Source organism: Haemaphysalis longicornis, unplaced genomic scaffold, assembly GCF_048455015.1.
Source record: "Haemaphysalis longicornis isolate Haplotype H1 unplaced genomic scaffold, Haemaphysalis longicornis Haplotype H1 scaffold_35, whole genome shotgun sequence".
In the NCBI taxonomy this organism is placed as follows: Eukaryota; Metazoa; Arthropoda; class Arachnida; order Ixodida; family Ixodidae; genus Haemaphysalis; species Haemaphysalis longicornis.
The window spans coordinates 2,415,109-2,442,150 of NW_027526352.1; the positions used below are offsets into that span (position 1 = coordinate 2,415,109).

The 27,042-nt window shown below is 44.9% G+C and overlaps 1 protein-coding gene across 1 annotated transcript; it reads right to left on the minus strand.

Moving 5' to 3' along the window:
* Positions 1-19,965: 19,965 nt before the first annotated feature.
* LOC144177954 (uncharacterized) lies at positions 19,966-20,844 on the minus strand. The gene has a single exon (XM_077705517.1). It carries the CDS (start codon positions 20,674-20,676, stop codon positions 19,966-19,968), a length of 711 nt encoding a protein of 236 aa, XP_077561643.1. The 5' UTR covers positions 20,677-20,844.
* Positions 20,845-27,042: the final 6,198 nt, after the last annotated feature.

Consider the following 27,042-nt stretch of genomic DNA (forward strand, 5'->3'; position numbering starts at 1 on the left):
TATTTTTGCCAACACATTGGTTTTGAATACGATGTCATTGTGTATTCTATTTTTATTGGGTATAAGCCACATATATACTATAAGTACCATCCCCGATCTCAGTAACACCTTTAGTCTGGGTATTGTTTGTTCTGGTTTACAACTTTGAGTTTGCTAAAAATTGTTTTGATTATTTTACTGTCTTTAACATTTCTTGAATTACATATTCACTCTATGTTCACTTGTGCTTTATGGTGTAAAATCAACCTGTAATTATGTTTATGCATGCTCGCTTACGTTGCAGTGTGTCAATATGTTGTCATAATCTGCATTCTTCTGCTGTTAAATGTGCTTTGTTAAGCTGTCGCTGCTGCCGTTGTGTAATCTTCAGATACGGGGCCTCGACAGGCGTCTCGAACGCCCATTGCCCCGTTCACTTCGACAGAATATGAAAATTGAAATGTACCGTGTTATGTACGTGTATCATGCCCAAAATAACAAATAAACAAACAAACAAACAAACAAATGTTAGCGAGCTCTAGTTATTTTAAAGTCAGACTTGGGCCAAGTTTCCGATGTAGAAAACCACTTGCCCCAGAGCTTCTTCATCATCCCATCAGCTTCGGACGCGCTCTAGCTTCCCCAGCCACTCCTCCGGGTCTTCACCAGGGGATCCTTAGAATGATGGGGGCTCCCTATTTTGCTGCCGAACGACGGAAGGATTAGCTTGGTTTTACCATGGCGCTGGCTGCGATGTCTTCCTTCTTTGCTTTCTCCGGTAGTCTCGGGTGGTAAGCCTTCCAGCCGGAGGCTGGCTCTTGTTGGACTGGCTTGGCGGCTTCCAGTGGTTGTAGGGAGCATGAAGGGTGCGTATCTAGCGCCTATACGAGATGTGACGGAGTTAGACATCGCAGTTGTCTTCAATGAAAAGGAGTTTATTGGAGCGAACTTTTGCTCCTCTAACAACTGAAAGAATACTCAGGCGCCGAGACAGCAGTCAAGAAAGTGACGTGCGTAGGCGAGCGTCGAGGGCCCAATGCCGCGGCGTCTGCTCTGCAGGCTTTTATCTTTCTTCGCAAGTGTTTCTGGAAGCGTCGGTTTACGCCTACAAGAATGTAGATCAAGGAAGATTATTCTGGGCTAGTCACATTAGGGCGAAACAGTCTGCTGATCTGAATGACAGAGCCCGTACGGCATAAAAATAAAGAATGGAAGACGTGCTTTGCCTGGGACACAGATAAAAAAACCGGGCGTAGCCGGGCAGTAAAAACAAACAATAATCAAACAAACCCATACACGGTCTGCGGCGATATTGCGCTAGGGCACAATAAAAAGAACGCAAAGCAAATAAAAATGCAAAGAACACAATTCGCACGGAAACATAATTGAGTGGGGCGAAGAGAGAACAAAATGCGTGACGGCGCTGCTGCGTTGGGAAATGTTGACGGAAATGGCGCAGTCTCTCGCATTACTAAGGTGAAGCAGACAACAAAATATGCACGGCATGCAACAGGAATGATGCCGAGTTGCATAGAAGTGAGAAGCTTACGGGCTGATTGCGCTTCAAGATAGCAGTATTTGCATTTCTTCTGAACATATTTCAAGAGAAAATTTTCTGAGCCGGTTAAATAAGACGGGGATAAATGTTACGCAGGTACTATATAGTAACCAATTGTTTGATCACCGAAATTTGTCTTCGACTTCAACCCGTCTAGTACGTTTTTACACAGGCTGTATGTTACAATACTAAATAAATCGTTGTTTCAAAATAAAGCAGTCATCTTTGATTTGAGGATAACATATAGTTGAAACGGAGATTCTCGATGCTGGTCATGAGAAGGTACCGTGCTAATTGACCGAAATAGCTGAATGACAGAGGCCCATGCAGACGAAAATGCCTTTTAAGGGCTTTCGTTTAGAGTGAAAAAGAGCTGAACTGAATTCGTATCATCAAAGTTACCCATATCAGATGACAGTAAGCCACCTGGAGGAGAAAGAAAAAAAAGTAGAGCTGTTTTCTCACTGCCGACAGGTAAAAGTATTGTAATGGCAGTGTAAAGACGAGGCCCCTGAATATCTTTTTAGGCAGGTAGTCGACATGGTCTCTCCAACTTCGGTCAGATCTAGGCACACTCCTAAACATCTGCAGGAGTTTATGGCCGTCAACTCGACTTTTTCTGTTTTGAAATTTAGGACTTGATTGATAGGCTTGCTTTCGTTTTTGGCGGAAAAGAATAACTTTGTTGTTGCTTAAATTTAACGTATTTCACATGTGCAACATATACGTTTTCATGATATCCCTGGAGAAACGAATTGCGAAATATTATTCAAAAACAAAAGCTGCATTCATTCAAACATTCAGTACAATGGATGTAACATATATAATAAAAGAAAAGGGCACGTAGATTTTCCGTAGTTGCGTACGCGTAATCAGTGTACTTATTCACTTCATATTAGGAGTACAAAGAATAGTAATTACCGATCGGTTAGGTACGAATCAATTCATGTAATTTCCACTAAAACATAGTGCGCGAGAATCTCGAGCCCCCTCTCACGCGAACCTATGTGTCCACCTGATGTGACCACCATTCTCCGAGCCCCAAAATCCCGCCACTCGACTTTTCTCCCCCGTGCCTCTGGCTGAAGTCTCGGACGTAGCTCTCCCTCCAACATATCGCCGTCAACAATTTATTACGGGGAAACGACACCAATATTATGGTGGCGGTGTAAGTAAGTAGTCGCCACTCACCACCAGAAGGCGTCCTTGCTTCTGAGGCATCTTATTGGTGAGCACCCATGATGACGATATCAGGAGGACAGCTGTTGAAGGTCACAAGTCTTCACCAAGCTTTCGCTCTTAGGGCATGTGGAGAGCACAGCGCACCAAATATAGCGATGTAAGCGTTATTTAGAAACAGGCAATGCAGAGAAGCAGAATATTGTATTGGCACTCTATTCGTACCGCGCATAGAATGGCAATCACCCGGTGTGTTCACATTCTGTAGTCTAACTAACAATTGGCGCGAATAATATTAGGCAGCACCAGTGTTCACCAAAGCTCCGCTATAGCATTAAAACCCTGTCTAACGAAGTCACCGGGAATCACGAATTATTTCGTTAAACCGAGAACTTTGTAAAATAGGTGCTGTAACTTTACAAGTACTTGATTCCACAAGTTCGATGTCTAAAGAAAGGTGCATCCCAGCACCTACTAAGGCATCCTAAAGGCAGTAGCCGCCGTGTTCGCCTGCCGATAATAAAACAATGCTCTGAAGGTCCGCGGTGAAAATATTAACAAAATGCTGGCGGGTTCTGGGGAAAACGAATTTACTTCCTGGCAAAAACCTCGTTATGTTCGCCTGCGTGCGCTTCGTTAGCATCGGGCGGAATGGTAGTTCGCAGGCGCATTCAGCGCGTCCTTGGTTCCGTCGTGAGTCCCAACACCTTATCCAGCCAATGGGGTCCGTCACGTGGCCTAGAGCGCCCTCCGACACCTCTTGTGTGCCGGAAACTGACTGCACGATCTCTTCATCCTTCAAAACCTCCGTCGTGTATGCGCCTGCGTCGGCGCTAAGATTGTCGTGAAAGCTGAGAACTGCTAGCTGCCACATTGTTAAGCCGACGAAGCTGTTCGCAAAAAATTGCCTTGATTTTTTTTTGTTCATGTTGAGGGCTGGCGGAACTCAAAATACTTCGTTTATTCGGATGTAGCGCTTGAGTTATTTCGTTATTTCCAGTCGATCAAGCCTTGAGCGTTATAGGCACCTGCCGGAGAATCATCATAGGTTCGTTATATTGGGAGATTCGTAACATGGGATTTCGTTAGTTTGAGTTTTAGCTCTAGTTGGCTTCAACAGGCACAAGCCACACTTTCGAGGGGCGTCTTGGAGATGTTACAATCCCAACAGAGTGGTTTAATTAAATATTGCAACTTTTTATTCACAGGAACAATGTAGAAATTCTGGCTGGATGTCCAGGCTAAAATGCGTCATAACACACTTTGACGAGACCTGTGAACCTATGAAAAGGGAGTGACTTTGGGACGAATGTCCAAAATAATTTCAAAATCACAAAAAAACACTTGCTAAAAGTTTCAATTACATACCTAGAACCAAACTTGATACGAATACACAATTGTATATAAACCTGAGAGAAAAAAATACCAGCACATCAGGTATTGCACCTCACATCCCACAAAAGAGGACAGCACAAATACCAAGCATTCGCGGCAAGCAAAATGAAAGCTTAACTCCTTTCGCTTGTAGTTGCTTTACCAAACAGCCCGTAAATAAGTTGATATGACAAATAATGGTAAATATTCAGATTTACCTTGGTAAATGAGCAGCCAAAAGCCGTCTGCAACGAGATATAGCCGAAGGGAAGTGTGTCACAAAAAATCCCTATGTCACACACTTCAGGAAGTGTGTCACAAAAAATCCCTGCAGGCGAATCCCAGGTTACGTGAAAGGAACAGTTACCATTACCGGGACATGCAAAACCGGAACAACAAGACGACTAAGAGTGAAGAAAGCGCAAACAGGCGCTGGCAGTGCGCTTGTCTGGGAGCGCTTGTCCGATTGTCAGAGCTTGTCTGTGCTTCCTTTTTTTATTTATTTATTGATACTGCGATCTTTTACAAGATCATAGCAGGGGTGGTACAAAACATGAACATCAGTGGTAACAGGCAAACAAACAATCAAAAACAAATAAAGTACAAACTTATGTAACTGATAGCTGCAGTGATTCTTCGAGACAAGAGAATCAACAAAAAGCAAGGTACAAACATAGATAACAATCATTTCTGCAGTGAATCTTCAAAAGCAGACAATGTACTTAGGGTAACAACATCGTTATGTAGATTATTCCAATCCACGATTGTCCTAGGAAAAAAAGAATATTTGAAACAATTGGTTCGTTGCATCAATGGAGAGATAGTAAGATTATGTCTCTGTCTTGTCGCGTAACCCGATGAAAAGTGAACGATATGTGATGTGTCAACTGCATAGTGACCTTTTATCAACTGGAAGAGAAATTTTAAGCGCAATATTCGATTTTGGCCCGGAATGTTTGGCAATTTGCTTTTCAAGAGAAGGTTTGTAATCGAAGTAGGACCGTACGAGTTATAAATGAACCTAACAACCTTTTTTTGCACCCTTTCAAGTTTTTGGATATCAGTCTGAGTGAACGGGTCCCATATGACCACAGCATACTCCAGTATAGGACGGATAATGGCATTGTAAGCGAGGAGACGAATAGTTGGTGTGGTTGATCTTAAAGAACGCCTTAGGAAAAAAAGTTTACGGAGAGATTTAGCTACTACAAAATCTATGTGTTTTGACCAGGATAGATTTTTTGTAATCCAGAGACCAAGGTACTTGTATTGAGTTACTTCTGACAGAATTGTATTGTTGGTGGAGTACTGGAACAAAAGAGGGTCTTTTTTAAGGGTAATTCTCATAAAGACTGTTTTAGCAAAATTAACAGGCATCTGCCATTTGTCACACCACGAAATTACTTTTAGAAAGTTCCGATTTAGTTTAATTTGATCGTCAACTGAGGTGATCTTTTCATATAAGACACAGTCATCGGCATACAACCTAATGTGAACAGAAAGGTCAGTGACGATATCATTTATATATAACAGAAAAAAAAGAGGCCTAAGGACGGATCCCTGAGGAACGCCTGAGTTTACAGGAGCGTGTTTAGAAGATGTATTGTTTACCGTAACGAATTGACGCCTATTTGTTAGGTATGCTGTTATCCAGTCAAGGATCTTTTTATTTTGTAGAATACAAGTTAATTTGTGAAGTAATTTAGCATGCGAAACTTAATCGAAGGCTTTTTGAAAATCCATAAATATGGCATCCGTCTGCTTCCCTTCGTTAATTGCTTGAGCAAAGTCATGCGTAATTTCCACTAATTGAGTATTCGTTGAAAAGCCCCGCCTGAACCTATGTTGAACATTTGTTAATACTTTATGAGAATTAAGGAAGCTAATTATATGTTTATGAATAATGTGTTCTAAAATTTTACATGATGTTGATATAAGGGAAATCGGTCGGTAATTCGGAATAGATGACTTGTCTCCCGCTTTGTGTAAAGGCTTAATTTTGGCGATCCTCCAGTCATCTGGCAGTTGGCCCTCATTCAACGAACGGGTATACAAAATAAACAAATAGCGAGACCACCATTCTGCGTAGCGCTTCAAGAAGGCATTTGGAATGCCATCTGGCCCGGTTGATTTTTTAACATCCAGATTCAGCAGTAAGTTTAAAATGCCATTCTCGGAAATGACTAAGTCCGGAATAGGTGGGAGCGATATTGAAAAATCTGGAAGGATGCCGTTATCACAAGTAAAAACAGACTTGAAGTGGTTGTTGAAGGCGGAACAAACTGTTTCTTCATTGCATGTTCTTTGGCCGCTTATCGTGAATGCGTCAATCGAGCGAGATGTTGGCGTGATCAGCCTCCAAAATTTCTCGGGTGATGTTTTGATAAAAGTTGGAAGCGATGTTTCGTGGTATCTTTCCTTGTCGCGCGCAATTTGCAGTTTCAGTTCGCCCGACAGGTTAGCTATCAGCGGTGTATAAGCAGCTTTATCATGAGATTTCGCTCTTTTGCTTTTTATTCGCTTAAGTTTTCGCTGTAAATGTAGCGTTTCTCTTGTAATCCAGGGGTTCCGGCATTCAGTTTTTTTAACGATTTTCGGTATGAAACGCTCCACGCATTCAAAGACAATATCTTTAAAAGTAAGCCACAGGTCATTCACACTGCTACCCGAGTGTTTAAAATCATCGTAATGAAAGTCAAGGATATCCAGAATGGATTCATCGTCAGCTCGGGAAAAATTCGGAACGGAAGTTTTTGTACTGCAGCGATCAACACACATATCTAAAAAAGTTAGCAAAACTGCCCTGTGATCCGAAATACCCCTGGTAACTTCACATATTGCCGTGTTTTGGATTGAGCCACTCAAAAAGAATAAGTCCAAGATAGATTTTGAACCATTTAGTTCTCTAGTGTATTCTTTAACAACCTGCAGTAAATCGAACGAAAAAACAATATCTAGCATTTCGTGATTAGCATTGCTAGTAGAATGAGAAGAAAAATTATCCCAGTCAATATTAGGCAAGTTAAAATCTCCTGACAAGATGAGTTTGTCATGTGGCTTTATATTTTGCCGCAAGTAGGTTCTAAGCTTATCCAGAACACTGTCAGAAGAGTTCGGGGGACGATAAACCGCACCTATAACATAACGAACTTTACCTATATAGACTTTGCAAAATATGTCTTCAACTTCTAATATATCAGGCAATTGTTGCGGATGTAATGAGTTCTTCAAAAGTATCGCAACTCCTCCTCCTCTTCGGTCGCAGTCCTTGCGGAACACGTTATAGCCTTTTGGGACAAATTCGCTATTAAATTTCACTGCTTAACCACGTTTCAGTAAGTACGGCTACATCAGCATCGTGCGACAGTATGAGACTCTCAAGCTGGACTGATTTGTTGACAATGCTGCGGCAATTTACGTTTAAGATAATGAAAGGCGATTTCGTTTTGTTATGAAGTCATTCGGAATTTCCGGAAACCTTGTAACGCTTGCCTTTTTTTTCGTCCCATCTGTATATTTTCTTGTCAATGCTTAGCTTATCAAAAATCATTTTGACCTTACTACCAGCTTCTCTTTCTTCTGCAGAACTCTGCCAGAGCTTTTTCCGAATTTCCCGCACTTTCTTAGAAAAATCTTCCGAGACCGAAAACGGGGTTCCTTTTAATTTTGGACGCGACTTCAAAATCTCTACCTTGTCACGATAATCTAGGAGCTTAATTATAACCGGGGGAGCATTCTCGTTCTTTTTGCCAAGTCTGTGGCACCTTTCGATACTGCTCACCGAGACTTTAAGCTTCTCTTCGAAAACATTCGTTTTTATCTTCTCGACAAGTTCTTCGGGTGTTTCAGACGGGTCTTCATCGATACCGTACAGAATCAAGTTATTTTTTCTACTCCTATTTTCTAAATCGTCAACCTTTCCCAAAAGATACGACACGTTTTTTTCTAGTCTAACTACAGTATCCTTTAGCGCACACATTTCTGTTTTCAAAGCACTTATTGAAGACAGCTGAACTTCAAGGCCATTTAAGCGCTCTGTAACTGACGTGATATCTGTCTCAAGTTTCGTTTGCTTACTCAGAATTTCATTGATAGATGCTGTCATAGCAGTTTGACCAGAAAGAAGTTTAGCCAACATTTCCTTCTCGTCGGGGCCAGGGTTTGATTCAACGTCTCCGCAAATCAACAAGTTCTTAGCAAAAGTGCACACATCGAATTGTAAATTGAGAACACACAGTGGGCACGGCAGCAGAAACAAAAAGCGGTCATCGCTACGGTAACATTTGCCATAAGAATAGGGACTAACCTGCAGCATACAAAGAAAAGGATTGTTGAGCATCTTGCCCGTCGTGCTGCTGCCGAGCCCACTGGAGGGGATGGCTGTCGTGAGGCAATTTATACGGGCTGGTAGGACCACGTGGTAGTCCGTTCCTGAGGCAGGCGCCGGCGCAGAAGATACCGCAACCGGCACGATGAATTCCTCCGCTTCACACCGGTCGCAGGCCACTTGATAAGCCTCCGTTGATGCTCTGCAGTCGACAACGCTGGACGAAGGAAGCGGTAAAGGATCCAAAGCACAGCCGTGCTCCGAAGATTGCGACACAAAAAGTGAAGCAAGAACCTGCAGCATACAAAGAAAAGGATTGTTGAGCATCTTGCCCGTCGTGCTGCTGCCGAGCCCACTGATTTTTTCTTTTATTCCTTTTATTCTTTTATTCCTTTTATTCCTCGTGTCTTCGTGCAATTTTCAATGTTAAGACTGAACCAAGTGGCCCCCCTTCAAACATCCATTTTTCCCTGAAATTTAATGTCCATGCATAGCGCTAAGTTCGCTTCTTGTGTTACCAAGAAAATGATTTTTTTTTGTACTGGCTCATTCTTTGCCCAAAATATTATGGGCCTTGTATTGTCCGGATTATTTTTGTGCAGTTTGATTATGAAGGAATGGTTCTGAATTAGTTCTTTGCATTTACTGCTAAAGCATTCCCGTCTGGTACAGAGATGAACTTTTCTAGTGAGATGTTTGATGGCTGATTGCAGAAGAGATGGACCAGGTGCGTTCACAGTACGAAATTCTATGAAAACCCATCTGGCGAGGAAATCACCTTGGGGGAACAAGCTCCCCAAAGGAAGACAAATATGTATAAGCAAACGATGGGCTCTTGTTCACACATGAAACAAAAGGCGGCTCGGTCGCCTGTTCTTTCCTATCAAGCACGTTTTTCTGGTTCTTGGGCACGTTTCTCTAATGTTTGCGCGTAAGCCGGAGAGCGAATTTCTATGTTTCGGGTGGTTGTGGGCGTCAGTTATATTGTGAGCGATGCTATGCTCATCGAAACCTCTGTTCGTGACATTCGATTGGCGTAAGCGTCACCGCCCTGATCAAGATGCCGACCTGCATGATTATCACGAGGGAAGCCGCGGCACCTCAAAAAGAAAATGTTCAAGGCAAAGTCAACAAAATCCGTGACGAATGGGGAGTGTAAACTGCTCCTAAGGAGTGTAAACTGTAAAAGTGGTCCCACTTTAGTCACCGTTGTAGCTGACGAATCAGGTTGTAGGCAACGAAAGAGGCAAGGCGGAATCGGTACATTCATCGCGGTTGTATTTACGCCTCGTCTCAATGTCAGTGTCCCGTATCAACCGCGCAGATCGTTCCTACAGCCCACAGTAGGCAGTGGGTGATAACTGGTGGACAAATCATCACTCTTTTGTCGATACCCTAGTGTGCACTACAGGATACTTTATTAGACAAAGTGTTGCCCCAAACGTCATTTATTTGTACCCGTTGCTTTCCTTTTGGCGAGCGTCAGCGTCCTCTGGCAAGTGAGGTCATTTTCAAAGTAGTTGAATGCTCTTTTCATGAGTTATGTGCACACCAGTAATAGCTCAAAAATAAGTTTCCCTTAGTGTTGTACTTTGTGAAAAAATTGTAAACGTGTTGCGAATGACTTCATGCTTTTGGTGGGTGGACGTCCATTGAACTTTGTGTTAACTCAATGAAAAGCGTAAGAGTAGTGTTTATTCATTTGTTTCATAGCAAAAACACAGCAACGATAGTATGCCTGCAGGAAACCTCGCCTTCTGCAACAAATCAAAATTATACTTCTGTGGTCGAGTTTGAATGCGGAAGACTATGAGCTGTCCCCAAACGAATGTGAGGCTCAGCACTATGTATACACAACTTCCTCCAACTGTAGATGGCGTTTCTCTCACTTCCCTCGAAAGCATCGCCAGCCGCGCATTGTGCTCTAACCAACCCAGTGGTCACGTTTTCTCCTTTTTAGCAGCTGCAATGGCTGTGTGTGTTTCCTTTTTTGATACGAGAAGTGACACGCAAAAAAAAACATTTTACTCAGCTATTACCATTCGTTAAAAGGTTGCCTGCAACAGGGCACCTATTATCTGGTCTTGTCAAGAAGTGTGAAAGAGCTTAACTTCAAACACCGCGAATGAATCAGTATTATGTCTCTGTCATTGAAAAACCTTAGGTGTCATCTCCAATCGGAAACAACACTTGCGTATTGACACACTCTAAGCTTTTTTTCCTCCCATATACTCCCTAGAGGTTCTTTTTCGCCTGTCCTCTGGTGGTCCTCCTTGTAGGAGTTTTTTTACTACATGGAACAGGGAGGTTTTGTTTACTTCCTCAAAACAGGGCGTTTTTAGGTTATAGAAAGGAGGTATTTAGGGAGAGAGAGAGATCAAACTTTATTTAAAGCGGCCCATGTCCGGGCTGCCGAAAATGTGGTTCTGGTGGGCCTGGAAGACGTTCAGGTGGGAATTCCGCAGGTGTCAGGGCCCCGCACGTGGGCAATGTGCCGGGCGAGGCGAGGCCAAAGGATGGGGCGAAGATCAGGCGGAGGAGCGGCCCAGTTTTCCCATGAGTATGGAATGTGGGATGGTAAAAGGTGTGGATGAAGAAAGTGAGGTGATCTCCTGGCGCGAGGACAAGTCCAGTAGGTGTGTTTAACGTCGGGATAGGCACCACACACCTGACAGTGGGGCGTGCCATCTCGGGTCATGATATAGTGAAGAACGAGGTCACAAGGGAGGGAGAGAGTCTGAGCCTGGCGGATGTAAGTGCCTTCGCGGCGTGTGAGGTCAGAAGTGGGAGGAGGAAGATTACGGCGAGATCTGCGAAGGTCCTTCAGCTGTTGCCTCCGGGCCTTGCGATGGGCGGCGCGTTCTTCCTTGGGGCTGTAGTCCTGGGGCCAGGGGTGTTAAGAAATGTTCGGGAGAATTTAAGGAGGACAAAAATGAGTATTCTTTACATCCTTGAGGGCGTTTTTAAGTGATGTTTATGGAATTTTTAGGTGGTTAAATAGGAGCCTATTATGGCTCCCTTTGCAAGTACTTATGTTAGTTTAGGGGCGTTTTTAGGAGGTTCAAGGGAAGCATTTACTTCTTTTGAATGGAGTTTGACGAAAGCTTGGGGAGTTTTGTAGGCCTTCCGAAAGGAGGTTTTCAAGGCCACAAGGGAGAATTTCTAGTTCCCTGCGGGAGTACTGATTTCACACGGTTTTTCTCGATTTCACGTTTATTTCAAACGAACTTTCGCAGACAAGTTTACATGGTACATGGTGTACACAAGGAGGTTCCGAAATAAATACTTATGGCGGCTTCATATTGGAAATCACAAATGGTACATTGCTAAATAGCACGCCAGTTAGGAATTGAAGACGGCAATACGATGCTAGTTGAACAAACCGTAGAAACAATATTACTACAAGAACTGGAATTACGCGAAAAACAAAGATAGGCACAAACACAACCGCATGGTAAGTGAAATCATTATAGAATACTATCAGATCGAGAACGCGTCAGTACTTATCAGAACTTATCAGTACGCATCAGCGCTCAGTACACAGTGAAAAAAATGGTTTCAGTGGTCTACAACAACAAAAAAATTCAGTAGGTGGTGAAATGAGCGAGAGCTGTGTGCTAGTTGAACAAATTGTAGAAACAATAATAATACAAGAACTGGAAATACTTGAAAAACAGATAGGCACAAACACAACCGCATGGTAAGTGAAATCATTATATAATACTAGAGGATCGAGAACGCGTCAGTATTTATCAGAACTTATCAGTACGCATTAGTACGAAGTACACAAAGTGAAGAAAAAATGGTTGCATTGGTTTACAACAAAACAATTTTTCAATTTGTGGTGAAATGAGCGAGAGCTGTGCAACGATTTCATATTGAAAGGTAACAAGCATTTTGTAGGTGGTAAAGGCACAAGAGATAAATGATGCAGGAGACAGACTGCAGTGAGATGGCTATGGATAAATGAGTAATATAAAGAACGAAAAATATGCTGCGGAAAATACCAGTGCGTTTTGATAAAGACACAAATGCGCCAAGAAAAGTGACCGAGTCTGACGGGTTAATTGCAATGATATAGAACAGAATGGGTGGTATCGCGACAGCTTCTTTAGAGTGAGAACAAAAAGCCATGAAATTCGTGTTTTTCGGATAATGTTTAGTTGATTCATTTCGCACCAGTTGCCAATATTATTTAGATAATTGTTTCAAGTTAAATTAGTTTGTTAATATTATTGCTTCACTGAACGATAGCTGTATTATCAGCATACAGAACGGCCCATCAAATATCCCTTTTCAGTAAAAAAAGAAAAAGAAAAAGTCAGAAATATAACACGGAATTCTTTTTGACTACTATCCAATGATTACAGGATTGAAAACAAATATTAGTGAGGGATATTATTGCGATAAAAGTTAATTAGTTCTAAATCCTTCACACGTAGTTTGGTGATGGCAAGGTCCAAAAAGGCATGTTCTACAAACGTTAGAGCTCTGTGTGCCTTCTTGGGATATTGAATGTTGAAAACCCAGAACGATGCAAACAGACTAGACAGTCCTCCCAGTAAAGATGATGCAGTCAATACACGCTGGCCATCGATGTGGAGACTAATTTCCCCGTTCACGGAATGCAGGCAGGGAGTCAGAGGAACATCTGCCTGAAAAAGCAAAAAAGAAAAAAAAATGCCCCACACGTAAAATTTAAAACAGACACTATGGTAAATGAACTTAATAATTCGGTACAGTAATAAAATTGTAAGGCCAGGTTCCCTGCGAATTCCAGTACCTAAATTAGGAATGCAAAGGCTTCATAAAACCATGTGCCAGTACATTAACCGTTGCGGCTTTGGCAGCAATAAAAAAAAGATATTACTTACGCACAATATACTCGAGCACAACTTTAAATGACAGTGAAGATAAAATGCAAGTCTCTGTAGGTTGATAGATTAGTTTTTGTTTTTGACTGAAAAACACTTTGGTATTGCATGATTTTGTAACGGCTGTCTCTTGCTTTAAGATGCCAGCTTGCATCTATTCAAGTGAATGGGCACACTGTTAAAGATGCAAACCCTTACACTGCCTCTCCCCTACCATGGTGGCTCACTTTCATAGAAAAAGTGCAGCTTTTTCGAGCTGGACAGCTGTTGCAAGCCGTGGCAATACTCACTTCTGCTGGAGGGGCCAACTTGGTTTCCGAACGCAGCCTTGCCTTGTACAGCACAGCCTATCCTGCCTTAAGATCTATGAAGTCATTGAACTCGATCATGTATCAGGATCTGCAGAAGAAAATCGTGTCAGAAAATAATAAATTCATGCCGGACAGGCACCCACTGTTTCAGTTATACTTGCAGATACCTCCACCTATTTCCCTCCTGGTGCTACATCCAAAGCTAATTTGTTACGGCTTGACTCATCAAGTATGGTCATCTGTCATAACACAGCTAGTCATACAGGAAAGTCCTTCACTGGGTCAGAAAACACTTCCTTTTTTTACAGTAGTGATAAACTAGGCGACTCAGTCATCCGTATTCTGACAACTTAATATTCTTTGTCACTGAGCTGACAAGCAAGATTGGTGCATAAGGTCATTTGTAGCCGCAAGCGTTACTACAGCCTTGTTAGCTAACGTAAACCTCGTTCATGGCGCCAAATTACTTGTGATTGTATGGAAACCAAAATAAAACAGCTGAAATGGAAACGCTATTCTCGCAAACTTACCAACGCTGCATGCCACACACACCTGCCTTAGTTAATTTACCGTGATTGTAGAAGTTTCCGTCACGCAAAACCACAGTGCACTTTTTGGAGCTGCAAGCTCCGTGTCAAAATCGAGTGTCAGATGAATCGAGTATTTTTTGTGTATGGTGTTACTATTGATTATGACAAAGTTATTACCAACAAAAGAAGAATGTGTGCATTGTTCTTCTAAAAAATGATATCCTTTTTTATGCCAGGCAGACTTGTGTCATGCTACGGCAAACTCGGTTCTCTTCCATAAGGGCATGAATTTGTGTTTTTAATTACGTGGCCTTAGCTGGCGACTGACGGGCCCCGATTGTATAAAGACCCCTCATTATAATCCGAAAGGGAATAAAAACATTTCGGTTTCGAACCACGTCGCCGTCGTGGTCCACACTATATGCATTTAATCGTTCGATAGGCTCATAGCATCTTTTACGCATGTCACCGTTTCCTTAATAGGGTACGCTGTTAGATGTGAAGAGTCGACTCAAGCGAGCAAACAACCCCACCGAATCTACAGGGCACAGTTTTCGAAGGGAGTGGCCGTCTGATCTGCGGCTTTCGCCGACCAGAGCGCTAAGAATGAGTCAGAGCTTTGAACGAAAACAACACAAAGACATATTTGGACAGGCAAGCCATCAGGACTGTTAACAAATAGATATTACAAAGTAGAGCAGTTAAGTAAAAAGAACACGAGCAGTTGGATGCATATGAGAGACAGAGTCCCACAATATTCACCGACCGGGCCCGACGATGCACCGCTGTCGGAGGCGATTCGGCTACCCGAGTTTCCGTCACGTTGCTTTGAAACGACTCCGCGCGCGACAAACGATTTCATCTCGAATGCCCTGTTACAAACAGGCCTACAAAAGAATGCGAATGCATACCCCAAAAGCCACAAACAAGTACAATAAAACGAGTGTGCGCTTTTTTCTTTGCCCGTGCGTGTACGTGCTGTGTGCGGCACGGGTACTTCGCAGTTAACCCCCTATCCAAACGTTTGACAAACGGATCGACTGATAACAGACCACTTACCAGCGAGCTGTCCACAGATGTCGCCGTATCCAAATGCTGTTAGCGGCCGTTCCTCGTGTGACAGGGGCACATAAAAATCTTTCCACCAAATGGCACTACTAGTCCTTCTCAAAAAAGAAAAAACGATGGCCCAAGGCGAGGCTTGAAGCTCCGGCCGCACCGGGTCACCGGCCGCGCTGCGTTGACAGCACGGAGGTTGTTTACATCCGGGCAGCAAGTCGTGCCGCCAGGGCAAGTTGAGTCGCTGCAGTCGGGTGCGTTGGCGCGCTGGCACGAGAATTTCAATCGTCTATATATGCGCAAGCAAGCGAAGCAGATGAGCATTGCAATTGTTTGCAACGGCAAGAACTGTCTCTTTGTTATCAGCAGAGTTTGACAACACCTATCGCCAAAATAAACAGATTGAAACAACACGGCCGCGCTGTCTGCCTGTGATCGCGCTGGCTGAAGCATCTATACGGGTATACGTACGGTATGGGGCTTGTAGCTGCATGCAACCGTCGCGTCCTGCTTACTCGTTCTAATTAGCATTAGGCCACGGTTGAAGTGCTGATACACGGAAACAACAGAAGACTAACATGGCGACCGCCCGCTTGAGATGATTATCCCAGATGGGGAGTTTATTTTGGACGTGGTACTATACAAGGAACCGAACGCCATCTCACAAATGGTGTTAAGTGGTTCTGAATCCTCCTGTTGCTACACGGATGGGCAACGGTACTACCATGGAGGTTCGTCCACATTTTTAGACCACGCCTAGGGCGTACATTTTTTGCTATAAGTACTTTTCAGGGCACATTACTTGATTAAAACTCAATTTCCAGCTAGTTTGCGTTTACAGTGTAAGCAGTAATAAAAGCAGACGAATTACATAGCGCAGGAAACTAAGTTGCGTTTACAAACGCAAGAGCTCAGCCTCTTCTAAGCGTAGTAGGAAAAAAATATTGCAACATTGTTTTCCGAAATAATATGGTTAAACGAATGGCCGCAGACGTACTTTTGCACTCCGTGGTCGCTGTTTGTTGGGGAGTCTTTCAAGCGTATTTGGTTGAGCTCCCGCGTGGTGGCAGCTTGCTCGCATCCCCAGTTTTCTCCGAAATACGGCCCATCTATGGTCAGACATCTCTGCCAAGTTGATGTGCCCTCTTTCTACAATGATCACCGTTGCTCGAGGGGGTGAACATCCTTTGAAGTGAAAGATGGTTTAATCAGATCTACGGTCGTGTTGTTTGCAAATTCCGTATACTGGATTATGTATATCATGTTCTCTTATGTTGTCTTTATGTTCTCTTATGTTGTCTTTATGGTCGTTACTGCCATGTAACGGTTTGCAGGGCCTCGTCACGCTGCTATTGCAGTTCTTAGCTCAGCAACTGCACACAAATGTATGGTAAATTTCATGTTGAAAAATAAATCTTGAAATCTTGAAATCTTGAGCTGGTGCATCGACGTCGTCGCTGGCGGGCTTGGCATGGTAGCCTGGCTAGGTTTAGCTCACCCGTCGACGTGGCACATTATTCAGTTGGCACATGGAGTCAACTGGTAATGTCTTGTGTTTCCTGGAACCTTGCTAGTTCACCTTGTACTACTCATTACTGCGTGATTAAATATGTTCGTTTATCAAGCCCTACCACGACTTGACGGGGACATTTTCGGCGAACATATTGATCAAAGAGACCCTCCCGTCTCTTTCGATGATGTTGTGAATCTCATTCGAACTGTTACCTAAGCAGCCAGCGAAGAAACAAAGTGCTCTTCAGACACACCGGCTCTCGATGCCAATTTTACAAACTTCTGGGACAAAGTACACCTGATACGTTTGCACCGCACTACCGGCAAACGCCATTCAATCCTTGTCCGCATCCGCCGGCAGTATAAACTCCTCACGTCATATCAACGTCACCTTTCTTATAACGAGTGCAACGCTCGGTCATAGAAAAGGTCTTCGGGCTGTAAGGAAGATCCACCAAAGTATTGGCCCTAAGAAAAACAGCGACTTTCACTCTTTTCTACTCTCACTCTCACGAAAGGCGCTGCGAACGTTGAACTTGATATTATTAGGGCTTTCTTCCCCCACGCCAAAATCTATCCTCCTCCCTCACTTCCTTACATACCTACTTCCTCACCGCCGGACGACCTCGATCTTCCCTTCAACTTCAATAAACTTCACAAGGCCATTCATCAAGGTAAACCTAAATCTTCCCCTGGACATGACGGTGTAGCTTGGAAACACCTCCAAAACATGCCGAAGACTTCCCTTTTTGTCTTATGTGGCCATGTTAACCGCTGTTGAGAAAGGGGTGAAGTTCCTGAACCAATACGTTAACTCTCATCGTCCCTATTCCCAAGCCCAAGAAGCCTGGTTCCGGTCCAACGTACCTCATAAACCTCCGCCCTATCTTGCAAACTCCTGTGTTCTGCAAACCTATAGAATGGCTCAACGGTAACTGTATGACCCATTACCTGGAATATGTGCAGCCATACTTTCTCCCGGCGCAGACTGGCTTCCGGCGAACCTGAGCATTCACGATAGCCTCTGGGTATTACGCCGAGTGAACAATCCCTCCCACCATAACCACTTTCCTCCCTACCTGACCCAAGCAGTGGACCCACGCAAGGCGTTTGATTGTGTCAGCCAATCCGCTATACTAGAAGAACTGGCGCCCGCCTACCCCAGCGCCGGGGTTCAAATCTGGATCCGTAACTTGCTGAACGCTCGTCCAATACGAATTTACTGATCTCACCCAGGCTTGACTCCTCGCACCTTGACCACAGAGTACCTCAGGATTCCATACTTTCTCCGATTTTTTTAAGCTCGCCATGGCGAAGGTAGCTTGAAATCTCGAGCGTGACTCTCCTGTACACTTCACAATATATCCAGATGACGTAAAGATATTAACTGAATCAGCCGACTTTTTATGCCCGGGAGGCATGCGAAGCAAGCTCAAAGCCGTAGCGAATAGCCTTGAATGCTCCTTGGTCACTCTTTGTCGAAAATTAGCCCCTTAAGAGTCCTTGCACTTTGCTAGTTCACCTGGTACTACTCATTACGGCTTGAATAAAGACGTTTGTTCATTAAAAACGTAGAAGCACCGAGCCGACCTGAGATGCTGTGCACAGGTCTGGCCACCAGCGGCATTTTCCTCGTCGATGGAAAAACGGAACGTACATCTGCCCGTCTCCTTCAAAACAGCAGTTGCACGAAGTGCATGGGCTCTCGTCTCCCAGAAGCTTGCCGTTCTTGTGACGAATACCGCCAATGGCAAGAAAGGCTGATGACTTGGTACGCTACGTCGGATGATCTTTTTCTGAGCCCGGCTGCCAAATCAAAGCAAATACTCTACGGCCGGTCACCTGCCGTTATTCTGCAGAAGATCCCTCACTGACTGAGCAATGCATGCTCTTGCATCGTACCTCGGCCGGTCTCCATACCACCGGTGGCCCGAAGAACAGAAATATTGTGTGGCCAGACGCTTGCCATTTTCTGTCTGAGCGTATTCCACCGTAAGATAAGCGAATGCTTTGTGACCTCACTTCGGGCAGTCTCTTTTCGAACACAAACTGCCACAACAATGAATACTGTGCGATCGGTAGCTTGTCGCATGTCTATGGGACACCGCTTCACGAAGGAAAAAAATGGCCTGTTACGGTATGTCACCGTTTTGTCGCAACACCGGGAATCGAAAATAAAGGGAATGTCTGGCAGCCGGGTACCTGCCATTGTATTCTGAACACGGGCTGCCGGAGAAATAGCGAGGTGCTGGTGGCGGAACGTTTGGTGTTTACCGTATGATCACAAGCTGCCAGACGCTGGCCGGAGGTGCCAGATAGCGGCGATACACGGGTCGGTGTGTTTGGCGGGGGTGGGGGGTGGAGTTTTAAATAATGATTGCACGAGCTGCTCCGTGCTTGGAATGAAAAATGGGATGCATGTTAAGAGGGCTGCGTTGTGCCGAGGATTAGGTTTGGCTAATGGATGTTGTGAGATGTGATTTCCCTGTGATTTCAAGCATGTATTAGCCCGCAGGTGGGGTAGAGAGTCCGGCAATCGGGGCTGTCCAGTGGGCCTTAAATAGTCAGGGATGGTGCCATCGATGTCTAGTATTATTAGGCGATGGGAAGGAGCCCCGGGAGGACGGAGCAGGACCGTGGACCGTGAGATATGCTTCGCAGAGAATGGCACGCCGGGCGTGCGTTTGTGTTGGATACGCACAGAGGGGAGTCGGTAGAGCATTCGGCAGTCTTAAAGCCGTGTACCACACGAAGTTGGTCCAGCTCTGTTAACACGTGTCGAGGTAAACAATCTCTAGTCTGTATTTCTTGATGTAGTTGAGTGTCGGCAGCCTCAATCGGTTGTGTAGGGTAGTAAGGCACAAGATGCTGCGCTCGTGAGTTTGGGCGATCAGGTTGCTTTTCACGAATAGTCATGTTGTGGGTTGGCAAGAAAGGGGGTTTTGGGAGGTGTCATATTGAGTACGGGAGCTTTGGTGGGCTCGTATTTTAGACCAAGTGCTGATGATGTATGGGAGGACATGGTGAAGCCCACTTTGTCCGGCACCTTTTTTTTTTTTTATTCAGATACCCTAAAGGCCCCGAAGGGCATTACATAGGGGGGGGGGGGTGAACAAAGTGTGGGATACATTTCAATTCAAGAGCAAACAATCAAGAGGGGGGATGTAACAGTAAAAGGTAGAAAAGCAAAAAAACAAAACAGTAAATGGAAAATAAATACAAAGCAAGCGCACATAATACATGGTTCATGGCTCTGATACTTTTAGCTATCTATACATAAAAAGCGCTTCAAACGGCTTACAAACAAATCGTGATTATGAATTGTGGCAATATCTTCTCGTAATCGATTCCAATGAAAGATGGCCAAGAACAACGGGGATGTACGAAGAAGGTTAGTACGGGCAAACAAGGGGAGGACTTTGAAAGGGTGATCTAGACGTGTAAAAATGCGATGGGCAGGTTTGATATGCGATGCAGCAAATGACGACGCACTATGATAAAGCCGGTGGAAGTGAGATAGTAATGCTAGTATTCTTCGTTTTTCGAGGGAGGGCAGCAGTAGACATTCTTTAATGGCAGTTATGCTAGATGTACGGGAATAGTTCTTAGTAATGAAACGTGCCGCTTTATTTTGCAAGGCCTCCAGTCTGTCTGTTAAGTATGCCTGGTTTGGGTTCCAAATAATGGGCGCGTACTCAAGTTTGGATCGAACTAATGTAGTATAAGCTAAAAGTTTAGTTGATTGTCTAGCTAAATACAAATTTCGTTTGATGAAACCGAGTGTTTTACTTGCCTTGGAAATTATATCATCAATATGTTCATTCCACGTAAGGTTGGACGACAAATAGACACCCAGATATTTTAGCGTAGAAACGTTTTCTATCACTGTGTTATTAATAGAATACGAATTTAGGTGTATGTTAGTAGACCTGGTAAATGTCATAGCTTTTGTTTTGGAGGCATTTATTTGCATTTGCCAATCCTCGCACCAGTTAACAATATTACCCAGGTCGGTCTGTAAAGCATTAGAATCTTCATGGCTGTTAATGTTTCTGTAAATTACGCAATCGTCGGCGAATAACCGAACATTAGAACTTAAGTTATTGCTTACGTCATTAATGTAAACCAAAAATAAAATTGGTCCTAGTACAGAGCCCTGAGGCACTCCTGATTTGACTTCTGTTAAGGGGGAATTGTGGTCATTTACTGAAACGTATTGATAGCGCTTGGTTATCACTTGGTCTTGGTTACCTTCATGTCGTTATCACTGCCACTTCGCCCCGATTGGATTATGTCATCTGTGTAAATAGTGCACCGATTTGCGAGGGCGTTGAGGAGCTGAAGAGCAAGTGACATGAGAGTAACGTTAAGAGTAACAGGGAGTATTGCTGAGAAGAATGCCGCATTGGGGAGACCCATGATTAGGCGATTTGGAAGGCGAGATGCGGACAGGGCGGGTTTTGATAGTGGCTCGGAATTGGTAAAGGGAGTGTTCGATATACATATAGAATCGCGTTCCTATTTAGAAGTGTGTGTATTGTAATTTTGACTTTGCCTTAGCCCGGAGCTGCGTACCGGGGTATAGTTGATATGTCCAAAACCGCTTCCTGTAGGTATCCTGGAATTGAGGGTTGCATTTGGTTTTCCGATATAACAAGTTGTAGAGGGATTTGAGGGTAGTGATTGGGGGGATGCACATCCGCCTAATGTTTTAACAATGTCGCTGGAACGACGACTGGCGACTGCTTCAGCGCCTAATAACCGGTAGAAAGCGTCCAAAAGAATGACAGTACTTCGCATACGATGAAGTAACCCACCAGGCCAACCGTTATCGGGTTGGTTGTTCCCGAAACCACGACACAACCACTTCTCGCTGGTCATCACCAGCCTTGCCTTGAACAAGACGCACACCAAAATGCTCTCGTCACCTAGAAATGCATGCAGCCGGCTGATTGTAAAATGAAGGGGTTGTGTCGGGCGTTAGTGAACTGCTAGCAGACCGCACATTCCATGGATTCATCGTTTTGTACACGTGACGTACTCTCTCTCGTTTGGTCGCCTTCTGCCATGATCAGGCACTTACTCAGCTGCTGTTTGACGCTGCGGCGATACCATTTAAAATGTCAGCGGCTTCCGCGGGTGATGCGAGCAAATATATTAATTCGGTTGTCGGCGTTTTGGTTGTTTGGTGTTATTGGGTATATAAAGGTCCAAGTATGTGCCATGCCTTTTTGGTGATAGCTGACCTTTGAGGTCGTAATTGAGGTACTTCCAAATGGATCGAGGGCGAGTTTAGGCATGCTATGGTATTTGTGTTTGGAAGTGTGCTAGTCTGAGTTGAGTGTTCGTTCTTTGCATACCCCATTGTTTTTTGATTCTGCGAAGAGTTTTGCACAGATGAGTAAAGTTAGGGTTAGAGTATACGTTGCGGATTTTGGGGTAATGACAGACGCGCTCTAATATTTGTTATGTAGTATTGATGCGATCCATGTTTTCAGCAAAGTTTGTGTCAGGAGGCGAAATGTCTATGCTGTTGGTTCTGGCTCCCTGGGCGCGCGCGCAGAGCACGAGCGCCCACACCTGCCATGGTGCGACTGCAGGACTGAGGTCAAGTGCGCTATTCTTTCATGGCGGCCATCTGGCTGTTTAATCGAAACCGAAACTGACACGTGTAAACGAGGCTTTCAACAATTATTTACCTTCTGGTAGACCATCTGAGCCATTCTGTGATTGTCATAATTAGCTGGCTGGTAGGCATCCAAAGCAGCGAAAACAAGTTAACCGGACAATGTCCTTTAAGTACTCCAAGAAAATTGATGATGGTTGGGTTTTTATGGCGCAAGGCCGACTAAGGGCAAAGAGCGCCAGAGAAAAGGTTATTTAATGAAGTGAAGTGGGTACCACAAAAAGGTAGAAAAAAAAGTGTCAATTGAACATAGTAAAATCAGTTAAAGATAATGGTGATGGCTGGTGTATAGGGCCAGATTTGATTATGCGTGGTAGGAAATGAGGTTTAAAAACTTGACTTCTGACAAATACTCAAACAGACGTTTCACAGAAACAATGGTTTCGTCACCTAGAAACAGCGATGGATGTAGTGGGATATGTTGTCTGTAGAGTTCTCTGAAGTGTTTGTGTCGTGTTGTGTGAAGTGCCTTGCATGTGATTAGTATGTGCACTACGGATAGGGCCTCTCCGCACCTGCTGCACTGGGGTCTAAAAGATCCCACCAGCAGATACGAGTGCGTCGCATGGGTGTGCCCTATCCGCAGCCTACCCAAGGCGATTTCCGTGTGTCTGTTGTGTGAGTTAGCTGTGTACCGTCCCAAGTGTGGCTTTATTACATGTAGTTTGTTGTCTTTCTGTTCGTCCCAGTGTGTTTGCCATGTTCTGCGTAGGTGTTGTCTTATGTGTGGCTTGAGGTCTGTGTAGGGTATCGTTAAAATGTCTACAGTGTTCCTGAGTGCAGCAGCAGGGGCCCTCTCGTCTGCCAACTCGTTCCCAGGGATCCCTGCGTGTCCTGGGACCCAGCAGAGGACCAGCTCATGCTTTTGTGCATACGCGGACATGATAGTGTTGAATACAAGAATAACTATGTGGTTTTTTGGGGGCTTGTGTGATGACAGTGCGCGAACAACACTCAAAGAATCTGTATAGATGATGGAATTGGGAATCTGGTTCTCAAGAATGTGTCGTACTATAAGTAAAATTCCATACGCTTCTGCTGAAAAAACTGTTGTATGCACCCTCATGGTTCTGGCTGCATTGAAATTTGGACCATGAGCAGCGCACGACACCATAGTGGAGGTTTTAGAAGCGTCACTATAAAATTCTGCACATGCGTACTTAAACTGCAAAGACAGAAAGTGCTGTAGTATTGCAGCTCGTGGTACACGATTTTTGTCAAGTCTCATAAAAGAAAGGTCGCACGACACAGGGCGAACTTGCCAAGGCGGTAAACTGTTAGAAAAGGATGACCTGTACACATCTGAAAACAAAGCACTGAGATCCGAAGATCGCTCTCTCACTCTAAGTGAAAAGGGCAGAGGAATGGATGGGCGATTTACAAAGAGCACAGATGTTGATGTATCGTTAAAAACAGGATAAAAAGGATAATTATTCAGCGACAAAATTTTAAAAGCATAAAGCAAGTCCATGTACGTTCGTTGGTTCTCAAGGCTCCACTTATCACACTCGACATAAAGACTCTCAGCAGGGCTAGTGCGAAAAGCACCTGAAGCAAGACGAAGGCCCAAGTGTAGCACTGGGTCCAGAATTCGCAAGGCTGTCTTAGTCGCCTACCCATACACCACACTGCCATAGTCTAAACGAGACCCAACCAACGCAGTATACAAGCGAAGCAAGAGTTTTTTGTCGGAACCGTAGGATTGGTGGGAGAGAACCTTAAGTATATTCATTATTTTGAGACATTTATTTTTAAGTTCCTTGATGTGGGGAATGAATGTGAGTTTGTGATCAAACACAACACCTAAGAACTTGTGCTCCTTGTTCACAGGAAGCGACACGCCATTAAGATGAATGTCTGGGGCAGGATGGACCCCGCGCTTCCCGGAGAACACAACGCAGGAGCTTTTTACAGGATTCAATTTAAAACCATTCTTGTCTGCCCAGCCGACAAGTTTCTTTACACCAAGCTGGACTTGACGTTCGCAGATTGACATATTGCATGATTTATAGGATATCTGGACGTCATCTACATACATGAAATAAGACATTGTCGGTGGCAGTGCCTAGTTCATTTTTACTATAAAGAGAGTGCAGCTCAACACGCCACCTTGTGGCACGCCATTTTCTTGCACGTGAACCTTTGAGAGTGCACCACCGACTCTTACTCGGAACGTTCTGTCTGACAAGTAACTGACAAGAGCGTTCAACATGTTACCCGAAACACCGAATGACTTGAGGTCCCTAAGGATCCCATAACGCCAAGCGGTGTCGTATGCCTTCTCAAGGTCGAAAAACACAGTTAAACAATACTGCTTGTGCGCGAAGGCATCCTTGATGTACGAGTCAAGAGCTAACAGTTGATCGTTCGTCGATCGCCCCACCCTGAAGCCTGCCTGGCAGCTCTCGAGAAGACCGTTGTACTCAAGGAAGTACACGAGCGTGCGATTTATTATCTTCTCGAAGAGCTTGCACAGGCAGCTCGTCAGGGCAATAGGACGGTAACTTGAGGGGGATGACGGGTCCTTTCCCTCCTTCAGGAAAGCTACAACTATAGCCTCCTTCCAAGAGTTTGGAATGTGCCCCGAAAGCCATATCTTGTTATATAGGTGTAAGAGTGTTAGAAGAGTGTCTGCGTGTAGGTGTTGTATCATTGTATATGTAATGTTGTCTGGGCCTGGAGCTGAGGGTTTACACGTGCTCAGGGCAGCCCTCAGCTCATGTAGTAAAAACAGGGAGTTGTAAGAAGTCTGTGATTTGTTGTTGTCGTGTAGTGACTTCTTTTCACTAGAGTCTTTATACCTCAGGAAAGTGTTCGTGTAGTGCGCTGAACTGGACAAGTGTTGGAAGTGTTGTGCGAGTGTGTCAGCCTGGTCTTCAAGTGTGTCCCCTGTAGTGCTGACCGGAGGTAGGCTGTGAGTTTGTTGTCCTTTGAGTTTGCGTATTCTCGTCCATACTTTCGGTGTGTCTGTGTAGGAGTTTATGGATGTTATGAAGGAACGCCAACTCTCTCGTTTTGACTCACGGCGCACACGTTTTCCTAACGCCTTGGCCCGTTTGAACAATATGAGGTTACCCGACGTGGGGTACTGACGAAGGACACCCCACGCCTTGTTCTGGGCCTCTCGCGCCCGCCTACAGTCCTCTTCCACCACGGCCTCCGCTGGTTGCGCGGGGCACCAGAGGCGTGGGGAATGAACTTTTCGGCGGCGTCGAGGATGTGCGCCGTGAGCAGTTGGGTAGCTTCTTCAACATGTAGGTGTCCTATGGATGTGTGGGGTAGTTGGGATGTCTCTGTAAATGTATTCCAGGTAGCTCTTGCTTCATTAAACCTTTTATGGGAAGATGGACTGCTTGGGCGTGTACCTATGTACGTTAAAGAAGTAGGGAAATGGTCACTACCATATGGGTCCGTGCCCACACCCCACTCAAGACATGGAAAGAGAATTGCAGAACCAATAGCCAGGTCAAGATGTGAGTATGTGTTGTGACCTATGTTATGGTATGTAGGCTGTTTATTGTTGAAAATGCATGCTTCAGAAGATGTAAGGAATTTCTCTATCAGGCGACCTCGGGCATCCGTTCTGGAAGAGCCCCAAAGAGAGTTGTGAGCATTAAGGTCGCCTGTAAGGATGACTTCGGGCAGCTGGTCAACCAGCGCCTCGAAGTCGGAGCTCGTAAGTGCAACATCAGGAGGAATGTATATGGAGCATACCGTTATCAACCTATGAAATATTATTGTGCGAACGGCTACAGCCTCAAGGACGGTGTTCAAGGTGACAGGGTGGCATGCTAAGGATTTGCGGGCGATTATGGCCACACCGCCAGAAGAGTGTGTGCAGCCATCCCTGTCTTTCCTGTATACCAGGTAACTATTCAAGAAATTTGTGTGTTTAGAATTCAAATGTGTTTCCTGAACACACATTACACTTGGCTGATTCAGAATCTCGTACACGTCGTCAAGATTATTCAAAAGGCCTCTGCAGTTCCACTGAACAATATTTTCTCTTCCCATTATTTAGTGTGAGAGCTAGTGGAGTGTGTATGTCTATGTGTCGTCTTTCGGGGCTGTGACTCTTGGATTGGGCTTTTTGGGCGGCCTATCTGTAGACTTGGACGTCGAAGGCCGCTCCTTGCGCTGCGTTGCAGACAAGAACGGCATGACGTCCATCTCGTCGTCCGATGTCCTGGGTGTGCCCGTCGAACCGGGCCCCCCGGACTTTGCCCCCCTTCGAGGGCCCTTCGTTTGACCCGCCATTGCCGCAGGTATCGGAGGCACCAGAAGTGGCACGGGCGGTGCGGTTGCGTTGGGAGCCGATGCGGGGCTCGTGGTGTCCATGGCACCCTCCAACGCACTGGACGATGGGGAGGCAGGGACGGGAGCGGCACCGGTCCCGACGGAAGAGGTTGCCACCACAACCGCTGCTGTCTCAGCGAGCGGTGCGGAGGCGGGTTGGGCTGCCAGAGGCAACCCAGGGGGGGCGAGGGCGGGACCAAGTCCGACTCGCGGTACTGGGTCCCCGCCGAAACCAGACGCCGCTCCGCCCCCCGGCGAGCTGCGTCGGCGTACCTCCCCAGGGGAAAAGAGGCGAACCTCTTTCGCGCCTCCGGGAAAGTGATGTTTTCTGTTACCTTTACGTTAATAATTTTTTTC